General features: G+C 42.8%; 1 protein-coding gene across 2 annotated transcripts in view; it reads right to left on the bottom strand.

Annotated features, from left to right (window-relative positions):
* Nucleotides 1–17,879, bottom strand: part of slu7 (SLU7 homolog, splicing factor) — a 40,034-nt gene extending 22,155 nt beyond the window's left edge. Inside the window, exons 1-5 of one of the 2 annotated variants that reach the window (XM_067996439.1) lie at nucleotides 17,799–17,879; nucleotides 6,479–6,691; nucleotides 3,124–3,277; nucleotides 1,636–1,716; nucleotides 92–256 (exon numbers count right to left, since the gene is read on the bottom strand). In XM_067996439.1, coding sequence (XP_067852540.1) covers nucleotides 92–256; nucleotides 1,636–1,716; nucleotides 3,124–3,277; nucleotides 6,479–6,651 — 573 coding nt within the window. In that variant the 5' untranslated portion in view covers nucleotides 6,652–6,691; nucleotides 17,799–17,879. Of the gene's footprint in view, nucleotides 1–91; nucleotides 257–1,635; nucleotides 1,717–3,123; nucleotides 3,278–6,478; nucleotides 6,692–7,169; nucleotides 7,224–17,798 lie in introns of those variants that run through there. The other variant, XM_067996440.1, reaches the window with a different exon arrangement.
* Between the last annotated feature and the right edge of the window lie 1,506 nt (nucleotides 17,880–19,385).

Raw genomic sequence — 19,385 nt, 5'->3', positions numbered from 1 at the left:
AAAAAAACTTTTCAGCCATTGCAATGCCTCTTCACACAGTTACTCTTCCACTGGGCTAAATAAAGATACGATAATGTATTCTATCACATACCAAATCAACTTTTGCATATTCCTCCACAATCCTCATATGTTCCTCTGAATCGTAACCATTCCAGCGATCACGTTTTCCATCATAGTCAAATGAAAATGTTGGCTGCATGTGTTCATCTGGAGCGATATTGACACCTGTAAACTTTGCTCCTACCTTTCTAGGTCTCTATTCAAAAAAAAGAAAATTCAGCAAAAACAAAGAACATAATACAATGTAGATTAAGGAAAGCATATGTAAGTATGCAATATAAAGTTTTCTGTGGCATTTTTCTAACAAAAACATCGAAATTAGTAGGAAATATTTATATTTTAATTTGGTTCTTTCTCCACCGATTCCCCTCAACATGAAAACCCTCCATTTCAGATCTTCACACATAAACTCTACAAGGTCCACTAGTGTGTGGGCATACAGAAAATTCTGTAGATTATATCTAAGACTGATCCTGATGCAATTTGGAGGCATCCAAGTCAGCAAGTTCAGTTTTGGCCCAACACTGTTGTATATAGTTAAAGATTCAAGTTGGGGGTGGGGGGAAAAGAGAGGAGCAGGAAGGTGGTTAAAAAAAAGTTTTAAAAAAAAATCTCAATATCTAGTTATGGAGAGTACTTACCTTGATCTTACATTGTACTCCCCCCACAGTAACATCTCACTTCACATTTGAGACATCACTGATACCAACTACATCCTGGATCATCTCCATTTGTTTTAATTAGTGTCACAGCTTTAGATCAGCCTGTGAGCTAATCTAAAACCATCCTGCTGAAATAAAATATGCTAGCAGCAAAGTATGCAGTGTACCCAGTTTGTAGAGTGTTCTGATTGGGTTGGTTAGCTCCAGGTTAGCACCTAGGCCAAGCCAAAGTTGCAAGTTCCACTGAAATGAATGGAACTGCTTCAGGACATGGTTGGAAACTCAAGTCGGTGGTGTCACCAGGATGGGTTTGGAGAGGTGGTAATCCAAAATGGCTGGTCTCTTCTCCGACAGGAAATTCAGAGTTGCTTTAAATGATAATGAATATTTTTATAATGTATTATCTTACACAGAGATTAAGGGACTATTTAAAACACAAGAGTACTCTACCTAGAATTTTCTATCCTTTCAAAACTGAAATTACAGAAATATTTTAACAAAGCTGCAAAACTAAAATCTATTAACATAAATTTAAACATCTTTTCCCCATATCATTTTTATAGTAAAATTAGATTATTTGATATACTGCTTTATGCAAATAAACCCTCTTATAAATTATATTTTCAAACCATTTTTATACACTTCCCCCTACCCACTAATGTCATAAAATGTTAAGTGGATTTATTTCCAAAGTCAGTCAGAGGTGCTACCACATTTTTCATGGCTTAAGGCAACAGACCTAAACTAAACAGGTTATTTCTGGAACAGTACACCTCTCACGATATATGCCTAAGTAAATCATTTCTCATTCTGATGTCCTTGTTGAAAAGCACCACTGGGAGAAAGGGCCCTAAAAATAATTTACATAAAAGGTGCAAGCAAAAATCACTCTTTGAAATTAACAGTCACTTACTTCCATACAATCCTTTTTCACATGTGTTAATGCTCCACAGTTTTCGCATGCACCTCGCCTGTATTTGGTGACAAGAGAACCCTGAGTAAGAAAGCACACATATTAGCATTAAAGTGCTTTTGTCTCTTGAATTTATCCACCTTGACATTTCAAATGCCCATTTATAGCACCATAAAGATTGCATTCAGTTCAAATCAAGATCATCCAAATAGAACACAATTCTCCAGTTAACAGATAAGGCTGTCCAGTTCAGTTCATGCCGAGACACATTAAATTACTTGGCCGCATTTCTGCAGTGCAAATTTTTATACCAGCCTGACGTAATACTTCAAGGGTAACACAGTTGATAAACATTTTTGCTGTGAAATATTATTACAATAAACAACTGCACTTCTATATGTTAAAGTTTTCTGCTAATCAGTTGTAATTTTGTAAATGCGAGGGAAGGGAATGTTTACAAACATTCCACATCCATTTGAACCCTACATCAACTAATGATGATTATGCATTAAATTCTGGTTGCTGCATTGTTTTTAAATGCTACTTTTGCCCATTAGTGACAAATAACTTCCATTATTTTGCTAAGATTGCTTTTGAGCTGTGTCCATTTTATGTTCTGTCATCCACAGGGCATCAAGCTTTTTTGTGTTTTTCTTCAGACCAAGATAGATTTGCAAACCCGAAAATAAATTAATACAGTCGAAATCTAGATTTGCAACAATGAAGGGTTTAGCCCAATTCAAGTTTTAAAAGCTTAATGAATTCTAATTAGCAGGGGAAAAAAAATAATCCTAATCTACAATTAAACTTTGTTGAAAGCTTGCAGGTTGCTACACTACAACCTAGTAACACTCAATTTACAATATAAATCCAGAGTTAGAGCCTGTAGAAGTTGGTCTCACATTGCTTGGGTTCCTTGGACCATTTGTAAAATTAACCCAGAATTAGTGTAAGCATTGAGAGAGTATGGATGCTGAAGCCAGCATTCACAAAACATTTAAATTTTAACTGGCTGGAACCAACACTGTAGCATCTCAGCTAATGATAGTTGATGAACTGCATTTATACACTGCAAAACAGAATTTAAGCTATCACTGCTCAAAGCTTTTCACAGTGCCTTATTTTTCTTTTTTAGCCAAACTTATCACGAATAGTCCAGAAATCCTCCTTCCTTCACTGGCCTATTCTTTAATTTGAAATATTTTGCATGGCACAAAGTAGGCAAATTGCATTTGTAATTTTGGATTCCTCTGCTCAACCATTGTAGCTGCTAGATGGCCAAAGTTTCTCCCTTTGATTATTTATAAGAATACTCCAGAGTCAGGTCATACAACCACCTTACCTTGAGTATTCCACAAACACTGTACTCCCTTACAAGACAAAAACTAGATAGCCCTCTATATTTTGTGTTTTTTAATTCATTTTCTTTTTAAAATGATAAAATTAAAAATCTCAATGGAAACAAATACAGGCACACCCTTCACGTACCTCCTGTACACCTTTCTTGTACCAGTCTCCAATCAAATTGAACTGTCGCTCCTTCTCAAGTTGCGGCCTTTGGTGTTTGAGAGTAGGTCTTTTGGAGGGATCAATGTACCACGGAACTGATGATATATACTGAGGAATGTGTGGGTTGATGTCTCTGTCAGGTGCAAGCAAAAGGTTAGTTTAAATTTTGATAGTTCATGTTTTGTTTTAAGCTCATAGATTGGGAGTTTTTGCCAACCAAAGGATCAAGGAGCAGTTCCAAAATACCTTGATTGAAAAAAGTGGCAATTAAGCTATTATGGCACATCAGAAATAGAGCAGAGGTCAAGGTACTCTAATACATAAGCTGGATTGGGGGGTGGGGTGGGGGGGAAGAGGAGAAAGGAAGAGTCAGGTGTTAAGTCTTCCCAGATCACTTACAAACTCTTATTAACAGGTAGACACACAAAACTGGCTAAAGTCTAGAAGTAGGTGAGCTGCCTGCCCTCTCACATGAGATATTGTTTGGGATTGCACAGCAGTCTTCTCACTATCATAAAGCAATTCAACTTTTTACAGTACACTGCAAACTAACTTGTTGTATATTTGGATTATACAATGGTGAAATCTGAATACTTTTATTCCATTTAAGAATCCAAGTGGTGAATATTATCCCACTGTTATCCAGTGTGTAGTTTCTATTATGCTGATCAAAGCATACAGCACATCAGAGGGTTTTGATCAGCTCAGCACTCCTTACCCCAGCAATACTTGGGCAGGGTGTTCATTCCATCCATTAGTAGACAGGACAAGAGCAAATGCAAACCAGTAGGAGACTAAGAATTTGGTTTGTTCCACTTCTGATTTGGTAATCCAAACAGAGGATGGACCTTTCAAATTGGATTAATGCATATACATTATTAGATCCTCCAAATTCTACTGGATATAAAGTGGACATTAAAATGTGATTAAAGCCGGCATTCCAAGAAAAAGCTGAACCATTATGTTGTGATCTATGAATGGTCACAACGAACATTTCACCACCTATTACCCTGACATAAGGGACACATTCAGATTTAAACATCAAATTAACTGGAATGTTCATTGTGATACTAATGTCTAACCCCTTGGACAATCAGATTATTGGTTTGTAACTTATTTAATAAATTACCTATATACATATTGAATTCAGCACATGGGGTGGGTGTTTCATTGAAAACTCATTACAAGTACCTCAAGTATCTGCTACTCCAGTAGGTGGCTCTGCGATAGGTATTTTCAATGTTAATGGTGTCAAGCTATGTGTCACACAATCGCTACTATTTTATAGTGAGAGTAAATCACTATACGGTTGTGCAATTTGGTCACAGTGCTCCTACAAACTGTGCAAAATGCTTTCTAAAAATTTTTCATCCACCACTTTTTTCTCAGCAATTGAAATTTCTAATATCCCAAAATAGGAGACTAAGAATTTGGTTTGTTCCACAAAAAATTACCATTTCACAATAATATGATTAAATGTGCCACTGAATTGTCTTGGTATCTTTAAAGTTTTACTCGAAGCCTGAGCCTCTCCCAAAAGCCTGGGGTTTGGCTGGATATTTTTCCTCTGACAGCTTTCAATCACATTCCGAACATATGCAGTTGGCTGAATTTCCCAGCATGCAATTGGTGCATCACCATGAGTTGAAGTGTAGGATGCTGTGAGGATTTGAGAGTTTCTTTGCTGTAGCCTGAATTCTCAACACTTTTTTTTAAACTGGCAAATGACAAATATATAAATAGATTACAATTTGCTTTTCTGTTATGAACTCCTCACAGAAAAACAAAGGCAACAGGTGGGAACAGCAAGAGCTTCAAGTGAGACAGCAGTGCAAACAGTAGCAGATGCTACTGTGGGGTCTTTGCTGATGGCTAAAGATAACTTGTTTTATGTCAATCACTTTTGGTTGTATATATTCAATTAAAAAATCTTTCAAGCCATTTTTGAAGTGTAAAGAATTTTTATAGAAAAATTTGTAAATTGATAAGCAATGAACTTTGAACAATTTATTCAGTAATTGCTTAATTATAGAAATTTATGTTTATTAGGAACAGTACAATTCGGCAGACTCACTAATAGTGTGTCCCCAGCACACGTCAGGAGTGGATATCAGGAAATTGCGCTCCCCAGTCCATGATTTTTCATCCATTAAACAACAAGAAATTTACACATAAATGCTTTGAGGCAAGAATATAAAAAATAGGAACTGTCAATGGGGAAATAATGGTAGCTGACATTCTGGAGGATGTGGAGAGAGGTGGGCTGATGGCTCAAAAGGGGCCAGTGGTAGTTTGGGCCCCATTGTCTTGTGCCTCCGCCCCACAAGGGCATTAGACCCTACTACCCCCAATACTGCCAGATCGCAGCAATCCAAATGCTCAGAAACTCCCTTCCGAGTCCTACTGGACCTCAAAACCTCCCTCCCCAGATCTCCTCTGCTCACAAACATCTAGACTGCATTCCCAGTACTGCCCGATCGCATAACTGTTCCTAAATCTTGAGAACTCCTTTCGCAGATCCTAGGATCCCTCTCCCAATGATCCCAGATCCCTAAAACTGCCCCAGTGTTCCTATAATCCCCCTCTCCAATGCTCCTGGAACCCTTGGACTCTACTTCTGGGACTTCCACACCCTGAGCCTAGCTCTGCAAGATGCCCAGACTCCATATCAGTACCAGATCACAAGGCCACCCCCAATGTTGGTAAGTCCCTGATAAAACGACTTCATATAACACACCTGAACTTATAACATATCCGACTCACCGTGAACAATGCCGTGGGACGCCTGCTAGTAGTAATAAAATATAGTACAACAGTTCTAAGTTCAGTCTTTCAGGAATGTGGCTCTGACATTTTAACTAAATACCTTAAACTTAATCAGCACAAGAACCAGTGATTGACCCATACATCAACATGCAGGTATGCTACAACTAAACAAAACCAAATTATATAATTCTTTGAATAATCAGTTATTAAAAAATAAGAATGCATAGAATGATGCTAACATCTTTTTGTATTGCTATCAAAATTCGACAAACTCCAAGGACTATGAATATTAGCCTTGTAGATTGTTCTTTTAAAAAAAGTTGTACATACTTAGCACCAATGAGCATAGAATCAATACTTTAACTCTACACAACGCATCAAATAAAAAATATTCACACAGCCAAGGTATCTGAACAGGCAGAGTAGTCATCGGCCATATAGCAACATCCGCCTGTTGCCCTAGCTTGCAAACACTTTCCATCTTCAATCCTTTAATGTGTTTCTTCCTCGGGGAGCAAATCAGCTGACTAAATAGAAAGTAAAGATTTTAAATTTAAACCGTACTCACTTTCCTTCTTCATCGACTTCTGCTGGCGCATTACCAAGCTTTCTCTGCTCTTCTAATTCTTTCTTCTTCCTCCAGTCCTCCCTGGTCATCTTTTTTGGTTCATCTAGGCCCACCACACCAGCAGATTCCTCAGGGGCAGCAGGGTTCATGCTCTGTGCAGTCCCAGATTCCATACTGTCTTGATTTTAGGATTTTCTGATCTTGATCTGTGAACTGCGAAGAAACGCAATATTTATCGCAGCTGAAGTAACTCCAATTTGGGGTTTCTAAAATCACTTTCCCAATTCAAAAATACCTTGCAATTAAAAATGACTATTTCAATTGAAACAGATTGCTTCATGGTAAATACTAATATAGACCTGTGACAATAAGGTAAAAGTATGTATGTGCACACTGGAAGTTTCCAAGTAATCAACAGATTTTTTAAAAATAAAACTGTAGTAGAGTCCTCAAACTGTTAATGCCCTTGTGTGGATACCTTAATGCAGCAAAGTAATAGACAGCACTGACTGCTGACCTGTACATTATCAATGCCAACATAAAATGGACAAATGCAATAATAAAAACTTAACAATTTGATTGATTCCAAATAAAACAGTGGATATCTGGAAGTGATCGTAAGGAACTAATTCAATTGAGGGGTTCATGTTACTTGATGGCTTATATAGTATTTTTTATTTTCAAAACTTACCACGAGGTGGTCATTCCTCCAATTGGAACTGCCGTCTTTATTCCTTTTTTGAGGCTTCACATGAAAAAAATGCATTTCACTTAACCTCACTTCCTTTCAACAAGTAGAACAGTATTAATTGATACATTATATTTGCACATCTAACCTCAGAATTGGCGAGAAAAAGGCTCAATCAGGAGATCAGTCACCTCATCACAAGTTTGCAAATATATTTCACTTACAAGTAATAATTTTTACAAGCCTGTACTTTTCAGACGAATACTCAGGATAAGGCCATTGTAGTCATTTATTCCAGAGTAAGAAACCACTCACACTGAGCTAGCCTGCTTTTCTCTTTATCCAGCTGGTGGTGACAGCTCACTCAAACTAACACACTGTAAATATTGGTGAAGAAAGAAATCTGAACTAAGATTCAGTGTTTGCTGTAACCTAGAGATGGAACATATTCTTCTGACCTTGACTGACAATAGGAAATGAAGATGTTCTGAATACCAGCTGAACAAAGCTGGGGAGTGATGCACAAGTCATGGAAAAAATACATAAAGAACTTGCAAACAACTGAATTTTAAAGTGATATAAATGGTCCATGGACCAGCAGGTGCTTAAACTAAAATTGATCTGCAGATAATTTTCACTTAGCAAAGACAATGTAAAGATAACCTTCTGAAAAGATTACATTTTAATCCTAATAAACACACAAATCATTTTCTAAGAAAATGTGTACACTTGTATCAGGTTTTCTAGAAAAGCAAATTAACAAAGATGTTCTATTTCTAATGTAACAGCCACTCACACCTAATTTTTAAACAGTATTCTTTCAGTAGTAACCTTTTGCTTCTATGAAATGAAAAAGGACATTCTTGATAGCTCATGGGGTAACTGCACCAAATACCATTTGAACCCCTCTCCACTCCCCCTTCCCTCGATAAAAGTGGTATAAATAGAATACTCAGTGGGTACCACAATCATTTAAAATACTTGATTACAGGTTTGAAATATACTCCTACACACAATTTACTGAGGCACAATCAAAATATTTAAAGACTGAAGCTTGGATGAGTTATGCAGCTTTCCTCACTCATGAACTAAGAACTGTACCCCAGATACCTACAATCAACACTACTTAACTTTAAAGTTACTGCTTGGCTCGATTAACTCCTACACATCCATTTTTTTTTGTTCCTCCAAATGTTTTAATTTTGTGTCATTATCCAGAGCAAAAATACGTAGGAGTGTGATTAAGACTGTAGCAGAGGGAACCAAATGACATTGAAAAGCCCCTCAAGATGTAAGGTTTATGAGTCATCTGAACCCCTTGACATGCAACTGTCATGTAACATGTAACAAGTAATTGTCAAATTAACTTATCTAGAATCAACTGTACATTGCATGACAAAATATCTGAAACGTTTCATCATGCCTTCTGAACTCCCCTCATCCCATGAACTTCAAAATCTCTCTTATAGTATTGCCAATTGTTCCACACATCTTTTACTGTGGTGGAAACACCATTCCCACTTTACTCACTTCCCCTGTAAAATACTACTGCAATATACTGTAAGAATCCCCAGCTCCAGGGTACTGTCCTGCACCATCTGGTAACAATATATGCTAACAGCACCAGGAACAAAACTGATTTATTGTACTTGTTTTCATTACCTGTCAGAAACGACATCACATTTTTTTTGCTACTAATTACCCAAAGTTATTTCTCACATACAGTTTTAATAACCAGCTCAGTCCCTACTACAAAAGCTAATGGTACTCCAGAGGTAACAAAATCACCCATGCAGCAACGATAAGAATATGCAGAAAAACTCATTATCGAACCAAATAATTAGATATGGATTGATGCTCATCAGTTAAACTGAATGGCACGGCACCTTCACAGGTAGCAGTCGTGCACATAAAGGACCACCAGATCAAACGGATACTGTACTTATACTTTTTGGTACAGTCGGATTAAAATAAATCTCCAAAAATGTAGATTCATACTGTGCTATTAGTTTTTGATATGCTGATTGTCATATCCACCTTTATGTAAGACAGTAAAGCTACTTACATTTTTCAATCATTGTTCAGTGACTCCATCCCCACTGGAATGCCCTTATCAAGGTTTCTGACCCAAATAAAAGGCAGGAAAAGGAAATAAAATTTCCACAGGTTCCAATTCAACACACTTCTCTCTCCTGCTCATGCTGTCCTAATATTCCCTCCATATGTATCAGCCTATCTGCATCCGTAAGTGTGTTCTGTCTCTTGCTTTTTCTTTCAAATCAAGTCAGGAAATGTTCCTGGGAGATACAACAACTTGCATTTATTTAGCACCATTAATGTAGAAAAACATCCTACGACAAAGGAGCAAGGAAGAAAAAAAAATGAAATATTCTCCACCCCTACTACTCTACCTAATGCCTAACAGTGATAGGGCGAGGTGGACAGGGAAGCAGACTGGAGGGGCTGAATGAAATCAGATACCCGATATATGGAGTAATCAATCTCCCATCAACTGTATATTTCAGGTCAAGGGAGCTGGGATAACAGAGTAGGAAATAAGGGCAACGTCAGAAAAGGGCAAGTGCCACCAAGACCACAGCATGATGCCCAATAAGGGCACCAGGAGAGCAAAGAAATGGCTATGCCAAAACTTTGCAATGCTAGTTCATTAATAACATTTAAATATGCCCAGTACACAGTGTTAACCTTGCAAGGGTGTACAATAAGGGTAGGGCAGCAAATCTGGTGAGCTTTCAGCCTTGAAATGGCTGCCGTTCAAATTTAAAGGAATGCAGCCACTAAAAGGTAAGTGGCTGCATACGGGACATAAAGATTATGTGAGAAGTGAAGCAATGAAAAACCCAAAGTGAAGGTACGAATCAGAGTCTGTGGGCGACAACTGACCATCCTGTTTGTGGCTGGTGAAATGGACGTGCTGCTGCTCCACTTGGCAGAAAGTACAGATGAGGTAGCTGCCTCGCAAGAGTCTTTCTACATCTGGTGAAACTTGTTGACCCCTTAAAAGGATTGACAAAATGCCAGTTAGTAATATAGGAACAGGCAGCTAGTACAAAATAAGTACTGCCAGCAGTTGCAGGGGGATTAGATGATTCGTACCCCCAGAACTAGCCGCGCCTCTAGCCAAACTGTTCCAGTACAGCTACAACACTGGCATCTACCCGACAGTGTGGAAAATTGCCCAGGTACGTCCTCTCCACAAAAAGGACAAATCCAATCCGGCCAATTACCGCCCCATCAGTCTACTCTCAATCATCAAAGTGATGGAAGGTGTCGTCGACAGTCCTATCAAGCGGCACTCACTCACCAATAACCTGTTCACTGATGCTCAGTTTGGGTTCCACCAGGATCACTCGGCTCCAGGCCTCATTACATCTTTGGTCCAAATAGACAAAAGAGCTGAATTCCAGAGGTGAGGTGAGAGTGACTGCCTCTGACATCAAGGCAGCATGTCACAGAGTGTGGCATCAAGGAGCCCAAGTAAAACTCAAGTCAATTAGAATCAGGGGGAAAACTCTCCAGCGGCTGGAGTCTACCTAGCACAAAGGAAGATGGTAGTGGTTGTTGGAGACCAATCATCTCAGCCCCCGGGCTTGGTGCAGGAGTTCCTCAGGGCAGTGTCCGAGGTCCAATCATCTTCAGCTGCTTCATCAATGACCTTCCCTCCATCATAAGGTCAGAAATGGGAATGTTCGCTGATGATTGCACAGTGTCCAGTTCCATTCGCAACCCCTCAGATAATGAAGGAGTCTGTGCCCGCATGCAGCAAGACCTGGACAACATCCAGGCTTGGGCTGATAAGTGGCAGGTAACATTCGCGCCTGACAAGTGCCAGTCAATGACCATCTCCAACAAGAGAGAGTCTAACCACCTCCCCATGACATTCAACGGCATTACCATCGCCGAAACCCCCACTATCAACATCCTGGGGGTGACCACTGACCAGGAACTTAACAGGACCAGCCACATAAATACTGTGGCTACAAGAGCAGGTCAGAGGCTGGGTATTCTGCAGCGAGTGACTCACCTCCTGACTTCCCAAAGCCTTTCCACCATCTGTAAGGCACAAGTCAGGAGTGTGATGGAATACTCTCCACTTGCCTGGATGAGTGCAGCTCTAACAACACTCAAGAAGCTCAACACCATCCAGGACAAAGTAACCCGCTTGATTGGCATCCCATCCACCACCCTAAACATTCACTCCCTTCACCACCGGTGCACTGTGGCTGCAGTGTGTACCACCTACAGGATGCACTGCAGCAACTCGCCAAGGCTTCTTCGACAGCACCTCCCAAATCCGCGACGTCTACCACCTAGAAGGACAAGGGCAGCAGGCACATGGGAACAACACCACCTGCACGTTCCCCTCCAAGTCACACACCACCCCGACTTGGAAATATATCGCCATTCCTTCATGGTCGCTGGGTCAAAATCCTGGAACTCCCTACCTAACAGCACTGTGGGAGAATCTTCATCACACGGACTGCAGCAGTTCAAGAAGGCAGCCCACCACCACCTTCTCAAGGGAAATTTGGGATGGGCAATAAATGCTGGCCTTGTCAGCGACGCCCACATCCCACAAACAAATTTTAGAAAATGACCCAGCAAACCGATACACGGCCTCAAGCCCAATAACACCATTGATGATCAGTAGCCTGCCACCAACCAACTCCACCCAATGGGATAGCAATTAGAAGGAGCAGATTACATTCTATAAAACACACACATAGGCTCATTATGGCAAAGCACCGGGATGACAAATATTAGTGCTACATTAATCCTGGGTGTTAATGTGCATGTTCAGATGGCAACTTGGGTGAAAAGTATAATACCCTACACTCCTGGATACCCCGATTAAAGCTCTGTATCTTGTTGTGCTAACGTCTCCTTTCCATAGAGAAAATGATGACTTGTGAAATTTGTGCGAAACACAAATTAGGTATGCAAAGCTCCACACCCTATTCTGTAGCTGGAACTGCCAACCAGTGATATTATATTCATGTATGCAACTGTATGGTGTGCTAATGATGTACATAAAAGAACGTTAAAAAGGCTAAGACAATTCTTGCAATTCTGGGAACCACAATTACTTGTGTAGATCATAAGGCAGAGATGGGACCGAATATGTACAACCCCACAGCACGTAGTTTTTTCAGAATTATATTACCAAGATGTTCATAAAACAGAATTATGCTTTTCAGTTTATTTACCATATTCCACACTGAGATTTAACACCTACAGAAGCTGCCTCTTACTATGCTTATTTAATTAATACCCCTTTTAAATTACAAAACTTTTTCCAGAGAGTACAAGAACCCTTTGAAATCACCTTCTAATGGGAGCTGTTCCTTCACAGTTTCGAGTCTCACTCTGAACAAATTATCCCATTTAAACTGCGAAGCAGATTCAAGAACAAAACAAAATTTACGCACAATTGCTCAAAAATGGAAACACACTTGTGGTTTTACCAATCCAACCAGGGAATGAACCTTCCACAATGTTGGGGGGGGAAGGTCCATCCAGGGTGGCAATGATAAAAACAAAATCCTGCAGGCAGAATCAAGATGGAAGATCATACTGAGCCATTTTGTTTTGCTGTTGGAGGCGCTACGCAAAATCACTGAAGGCAGGATGCTACAGCATCGGCATTTCCTCTGACGGCATTCTCACCATCAAGGGCAACACTGGAGTGTAAATGAGGCATAACGATAACTTAGGGACCAGCAAATTTAGCCACATGCCAATACAGTGGGACTGACTTGAGCAACTAACATCCATGCACATTCTATGTTGCCCTCTCACACCAGACGTTTGCAAGCATCCCTCAATAAACACGTACATATAAGGTACAGCCAATATATGATTGGCTTCTGCTGCTACAACCAGTAGTTGCTTATCAATTTCTCTTTCTGTCTGGGGAGATCTGCAGATTTAATTCACCAAAGTTTTTTTTTGTGAATACAACATCCATCCTTTCCCCTTTACTTCTGTATGGGAAAATTATGTATTGATTTTTCTTTGTGCACTGATCACCTTCCAGTTTGGAATGGGGGGGGGGGGGGAGAGGAAATTTACTAAGTAACTGACAATAACCTCCAATGCACATTAGCTGAGAGTAGCACCCCTCACCCCCACCCTGATTAAGTTAGTAAACAAGACTTATGCACTCAGGACAGGGGAGTGAAGTGACATATGATCAGCTAATATACCTGGGCGAGGCGGTACTGACAACTAATGTATTAATCTATTTGCGACAGGTGGACCAAAATCAATAGTACCATTAATTTGCATAAATCTCAAGCTATGTATATTAACAGATTTTAGTGTTCTGATTCAGGATTTACTCGCTAATGAGTGAACACTGCTAAGAACAACCCTATCCAAAACCTTCAGGTCCAAGAAACTCAGCCAGGACAACAACAAAAGACAAATAAATGCAAATATAAATTGCAGCCTCAGCTTTGTGGTTAATCTCCTGTCACTGGTGCATCAAGAGTCCGCTATACCCCAACTCAGGAACATTAGGAGACAGTCACAGTCATCTCCGCCCTCCCCCTCCTCCGTCATCCTGGTACATTGGGAACCAGTAATACCCCTAATTGCTATATATTTGGAGACAATAACTATTCCAGTGCAATGAGAGACAGAAACAACCACCAAGGTATATTAGGAGGCAGCAGCCATTCCCCTCCCTCTGTACATTAGCAGACAGTTACCACCCAGTCCCGGTACAGTAGGAGACAGTCCATTAGGATGCAGTACCCAGCTCTTGTCCCCGGTACAGTTGGAGACAAAAAACCAGCCCGTCCCCAGTACATTAGGGGACAGTAACCAGCCCCCTGTCCCCGGTACATTAGGGGACAGTAACCAGCCCCCTGTCCCCGGTACAGTAGCAGACAGTAACCGCCCCCTGTCTGCGCTACAATAGGAGACAGTAACCACTCCCTCTCCCCGGTACTTTAGCAGTCAGTAACCTGACCCTGTCCCCAGTACATTAGGAGATAGTGACCTGCCCTTTATCCCTGGTAAATTAGGAGACAGTAACAAGCCCCCCGTCCCTGGTACAGTAGGAGACAGTAACAAGCCCCCCGTCCCTGGTACAGTAGGAACATAAGAAATAGGAGCAGGAGAAGGCCATACGGCCCCTCGGACCTGCTCCGCCATTCAATAAAATCATGGCTGATCTTCCATCTCAACTCCACTTTCCCGCCCTATCCTTTGATTCCCTTAATGTCCAAAAATCTATCGATCTCAGTCTTGAATATACTTAACGACAAAGCATCCACAGCCCTCTGGGGTTGAGAATTCCAAAGATTCACAACCCTGAGTGACGAAATTCCTCCTCATCTCAGCCTAAATGGCTTATCTTGAGACTATGAGCCCTAGTTCTAGACTCTCCAGTCAGGGGAAACAGCCTCTCAGCATCCAACCTGTCAGGCCCTCTTGAGAATTTTATACATTTCAATGAGTTCACCATTCATTCTTCTAAACTCCAGAGAATAGAGGATAATTCTACTCAATCTTTCCTCATAGGACAACCCTCACATCCCTGGAATCAATCTAGCGAACCTTCGTTGCACCCCCTCTACGGCAAGAATATCCTTCCTTTGGTAAGACCAAAACTGTACACAGTACTCACCAAAGCCCTATAGAATTGCAGCAAGACCTCTTTACTCTTGTACTCCAACCCCCTTGCAATAAAGGCTAACATACCATTTGCCTTCCCCATTGCTTGCTGTACCTGCATGTTAACTTCCCGTGACTTGTGTTCAAGGACACCCAAATCCCTCTGACTACCAACATTTCTTAGTCCCTCATCTTTTAAAAAATATTCTGCTTTTCTATTCTTCCTACCAAAGTGGATAATTTCACATTTCCCTGCATTATACTCCATCTTCCACCTTCTCGCCTACTCACTTAACCTGCCTTTATACCTTTGCAGCCTCCTTATGTCCTCCTCACAGCTTACTTTCCCACCTAGCTTTCTGTATCATCAGCAAACTTGGATACATTACACTCTGCCCCTACAATCTATATCAATGACTTAGATGAAAACAGCTGAGACCCTAGCACTGATCCTTTCGGCACCCCACTAGTTACAATCTACCAACCCGAAAATGACCCGTTTATTCCTGCTATTTTCTAACTGTTAACCAATTCTCAATCCAAGCTAATATATTATCCCAATCCCAAGAGCCCTAATCTTGTGTAACAGCCTCTTAGGTGGCACCTTATTTAATGTCTTTTGAAAATCCAACTATATTACATCCACTGGCTCCCCTTTATCCACCCTGCTAATTACACCCTCAAAAAATTCTAATAGATTGGTGAAATGCGATTTCCCTTTCATAAAACCGTGTTGACTCTGGCTAAGCATATTAGGATTTTCTAAGTGCCCTGTTACTACGTCCTTATTAACAGATTCTCGCATTTTTCCTACTACTGATTCACGCTAACTGGCCTATAGCTCCCTGTTTTCTCTCTCCCTTGTTTTATGAATAGCAGGGTTATATTTGTTACCTCCCAATCCACAGGGACCGTTCCAGAATTCCCTAGATTCTAGAAGACTAAAACAAATGCATCCACTCAGTAGGAGACAGGAACCGCCGCCCGTCCCCGGTAACATTACGAGACAGGAACCGCCGCCCGTCCCCGGTAACATTACGAGACAGGAACAAGCCCACTGTTCTTGGTCCATAAGAACATAAGAAATAGGAGCAGTAGACGGCCTCACGGCTCCTCAATATCATGGCAGATCTTCCATGTCAACTCCACTTTCCTGCCTTATCCCCATATCCCTCAGTGTCCAAAAATCTATCGATCTCAGTCTTGAATATACTCAATGACTCAGCATCCACTCTGGGGTACAGAATGCCAAAGATTCACAAACCTCAGTGAAGACATTTTGCCTCATCTCGGTCCTAAATGGCAAACACCTTATCTGTGACTATGACTCTGAGTTCTAGACTCTCCAGTCAGGGGAACAGACTATGCTGTCAAGCCTGCTAAGAATTTTATATGTTTCAATGAGATCACCACTCATTCTTCTAAACTCCAGAGAATATAGGCCTATTCTACTCAATCTCTGCTCACAGGATAACCCTCTCATCCCAGGAATCAATCCAGTGAACCTTTGTTGCGGCCCCCGTCCCCGGTCACATGAGGGGGACGGGAACCGGCCCCCCGTCCCCGGTCACATGAGGGGGACGGGAACCGGCCCCCCGTCCCCGGTCACATGAGGGGGACGGGAACCGGCCCCCCCGTCCCCGGTCACATGAGGGGGACGGGAACCGGCCCCCCCGTCCCCGGTCACATCAGGGGACAGTAACCGGCCCCCCGTCCCCGGTCACATCAGGGGACAGTAACCGGCCCCCCCCGTCCCCGGTCACATCAGGGGACAGTAACCGGCCCCCCCGTCCCCGGTCACATCAGGGGACAGTAACCGGCCCCCCGTCCCCGGTCACATCAGGGGACAGTAACCGGCCCCCCGTCCCCGGTCACATGAGGGGGACGGGAACCGGCCCCCCCGTCCCCGGTCACATGAGGGGGACGGGAACCGGCCCCCCCGTCCCCGGTCACATCAGGGGACAGTAACCGGCCCCCCGTCCCCGGTCACATCAGGGGACAGTAACCGGCCCCCCGTCCCCGGTCACATGAGGGGGACGGGAACCGGCCCCCCCGTCCCCGGTCACATGAGGGGGACAGTAACCGCCCCCCCCGCCCCGGTCACATCAGGGGACAGTAACCGCCCCCCCCCCCGTCCCCGGTCACATCAGGGGACAGTAACCGCCCCCCCCCCCCCCCCCCGTCCCCGGTCACATCAGGGGACAGTAACCGCCCCCCCCCCCCCCCGTCCCCGGTCACATCAGGGGACAGTAACCGGCCCCCCGTCCCCGGTCACATCAGGGGACAGTAACCGGCCCCCCCGTCCCCGGTCACATCAGGGGACAGTAACCGGCCCCCCGTCCCCGGTCACATCAGGGGACAGTAACCGGCCCCCCGTCCCCGGTCACATCAGGGGACAGTAACCGCCCCCCCGTCCCCGGTCACATCAGGGGACGGTAACCGGCCCCCCCGTCCCCGGTCACATCAGGGGACGGTAACCGGCCCCCCGTCCCCGGTCACATCAGGGGACGGTAACCGCCCCCCCGTCCCCGGTCACATCAGGGGACGGTAACCGCCCCCCCGTCCCCGGTCACATCAGGGGACGGTAACCGGCCCCCCGTCCCCGGTCACATCAGGGGACAGTAACCGGCCCCCCGTCCCCGGTCACATCAGGGGACAGTAACCGCCCCCCCGTCCCCGGTCACATCAGGGGACAGTAACCGCCCCCCCGTCCCCGGTCACATCAGGGGACGGTAACAGGCCCCCCGGCCCTGGCCCTGTTCACGTCGACTGCAACTGGCGACATACACAGCCGGGCCCTTCCCTGCAGTCGGGCCGGGGCCGGGGCCGGGGCCTCGCCTGGACATGCGCCCCCCGAGTCCAGGCCGGTAACGGGCCCGGTTGGGAGTGGCCGAGGTGAAGCTCATCTTCCGCCGACTTCACCCATCGCTCGAGCCGCCGCTCGCGGCATTGAACGGGGAATAAAACCCGCTCGCGCCCAACCCTCACCTCGGCCTCGCGCATCAACCCGCCAACGTAAACAAGGCTCCTGGACACCACTTCCGGCCGCTCCGCGGAGCCGCCCACCTGACAGATAGACAGAGCCCACATCCGCCATATTCATTTCACAACGAGGCTGGGCTGCAGACATTACATGGCGCTGCACAGTGTTGCCTTCTCTAAATAAACCAAGAGGGAAACACTGTCCCAGTGTCATCAAACAAAAACCAAACTAAAGTGGCCTCTTTTTTAAAAAAAAAGAGCGGCACAACTGATAAAGGACTGAAGCAAAATCATAGGAAACTTTTAAAATTAAATAATAATACTGGCACCCGCGTCCACTATACGCTCTAGTGCCTAAGGTGCCCACTTCGAGCTTACCGGCGGACACTGCATGCTCCGTCTCGAGGACCACCCGGGCACGGACAAGGCCGCAGAATGGAAACAGGGAGCCAGAGTGACAACCACTCATTTTGATTTAAAATTGTAATCTACATTTTACAAAATATCAATATATGGAACAATATCATTAAAGATTACAGTAAGTCCACGTGGGAGAGTATTTCAGAAACGAGATAAACCAACAAAGACCGTACTTTGATGGACCTGACTTTAAAAAAAAACCCAGCTGAGCTATATTTTCACTCTGCAATACAACTAATCCATTTGGTGTAACAAGTGCTAACAAGTTTTATAAAACTATCAAATCTCCTGTGGCGTTGCTCATGGTCAGGATCTGTTAAAGCGTGATGTCTGAAGTAACTGACTCTTACAGGAAGTGTGAACTATAGGCAAGGCTTTTAATATATTATAAATGGTGGAAGATGGGTCTCATTGCGGCCAGAATAACAATTAATTAAATTAGTGTAAAATGAACAAATAGAAAACTATCAGAGTAGTATTTAACAACATCAGTGCTAAAATGAAAAAAATACATTCCAGTATTTTGAAATTGCTGGAGAATTCATCCAATGACTGTAAAATACTTAATTTATGTATATATATTCTTAAGTTAAGATATATATATATCTCAATATTTTTAATCTACTATAAAAAATTACCATTGATGGCTTTCAAAGTAATGCACAGCTGGACCTTCAAAGAGTTAAATAAATTAGTGCTAAAACAATATTATAAAATGTGTCCATTAGAAAAATATGCTAAATAAAATGAAATCTTTAAGAATTAATTAATTGTGGAAGACGTCCAAAATTCTGGTAACCAATGAAAACATAATCACATGATTGCCGGTGACCAACGAAAACAGCGTAGTTTGAAGTTTATGGAAGCCCATGTGTGTTTTGAATGGAGTTACAATTTTATGCAGGTAAGCTCTGCCATTTAATTTCTAGAGCCCTAATCATAGTCCACTTACCTCAGAATTTAAAGCAACACTTATCCAAAGCTTTTCTCTCAGTCTGAGCCTGGTTAAGAAGCCTGCTGCAATGTGATTGAGTAGAATTGTCTTAGGTATAATGTGATTGGGGAGAAAGATTTTGCCGAATATGAAAATGATATGTCACAGAATTTTCCACTCCTGCCTACCTGTGCTTTAATCTTCCTAACTTGCTCTTGTTGGAAGATAAGTCTGGAACT

Source organism: Heptranchias perlo, chromosome 14 (genome assembly GCF_035084215.1).
Source record: "Heptranchias perlo isolate sHepPer1 chromosome 14, sHepPer1.hap1, whole genome shotgun sequence".
In the NCBI taxonomy this organism is placed as follows: domain Eukaryota; kingdom Metazoa; phylum Chordata; class Chondrichthyes; order Hexanchiformes; family Hexanchidae; genus Heptranchias; species Heptranchias perlo.
The sequence above is the reverse complement of the archived record's forward strand: the minus strand, read 5'-3'. Positions and strand labels throughout refer to the sequence as shown.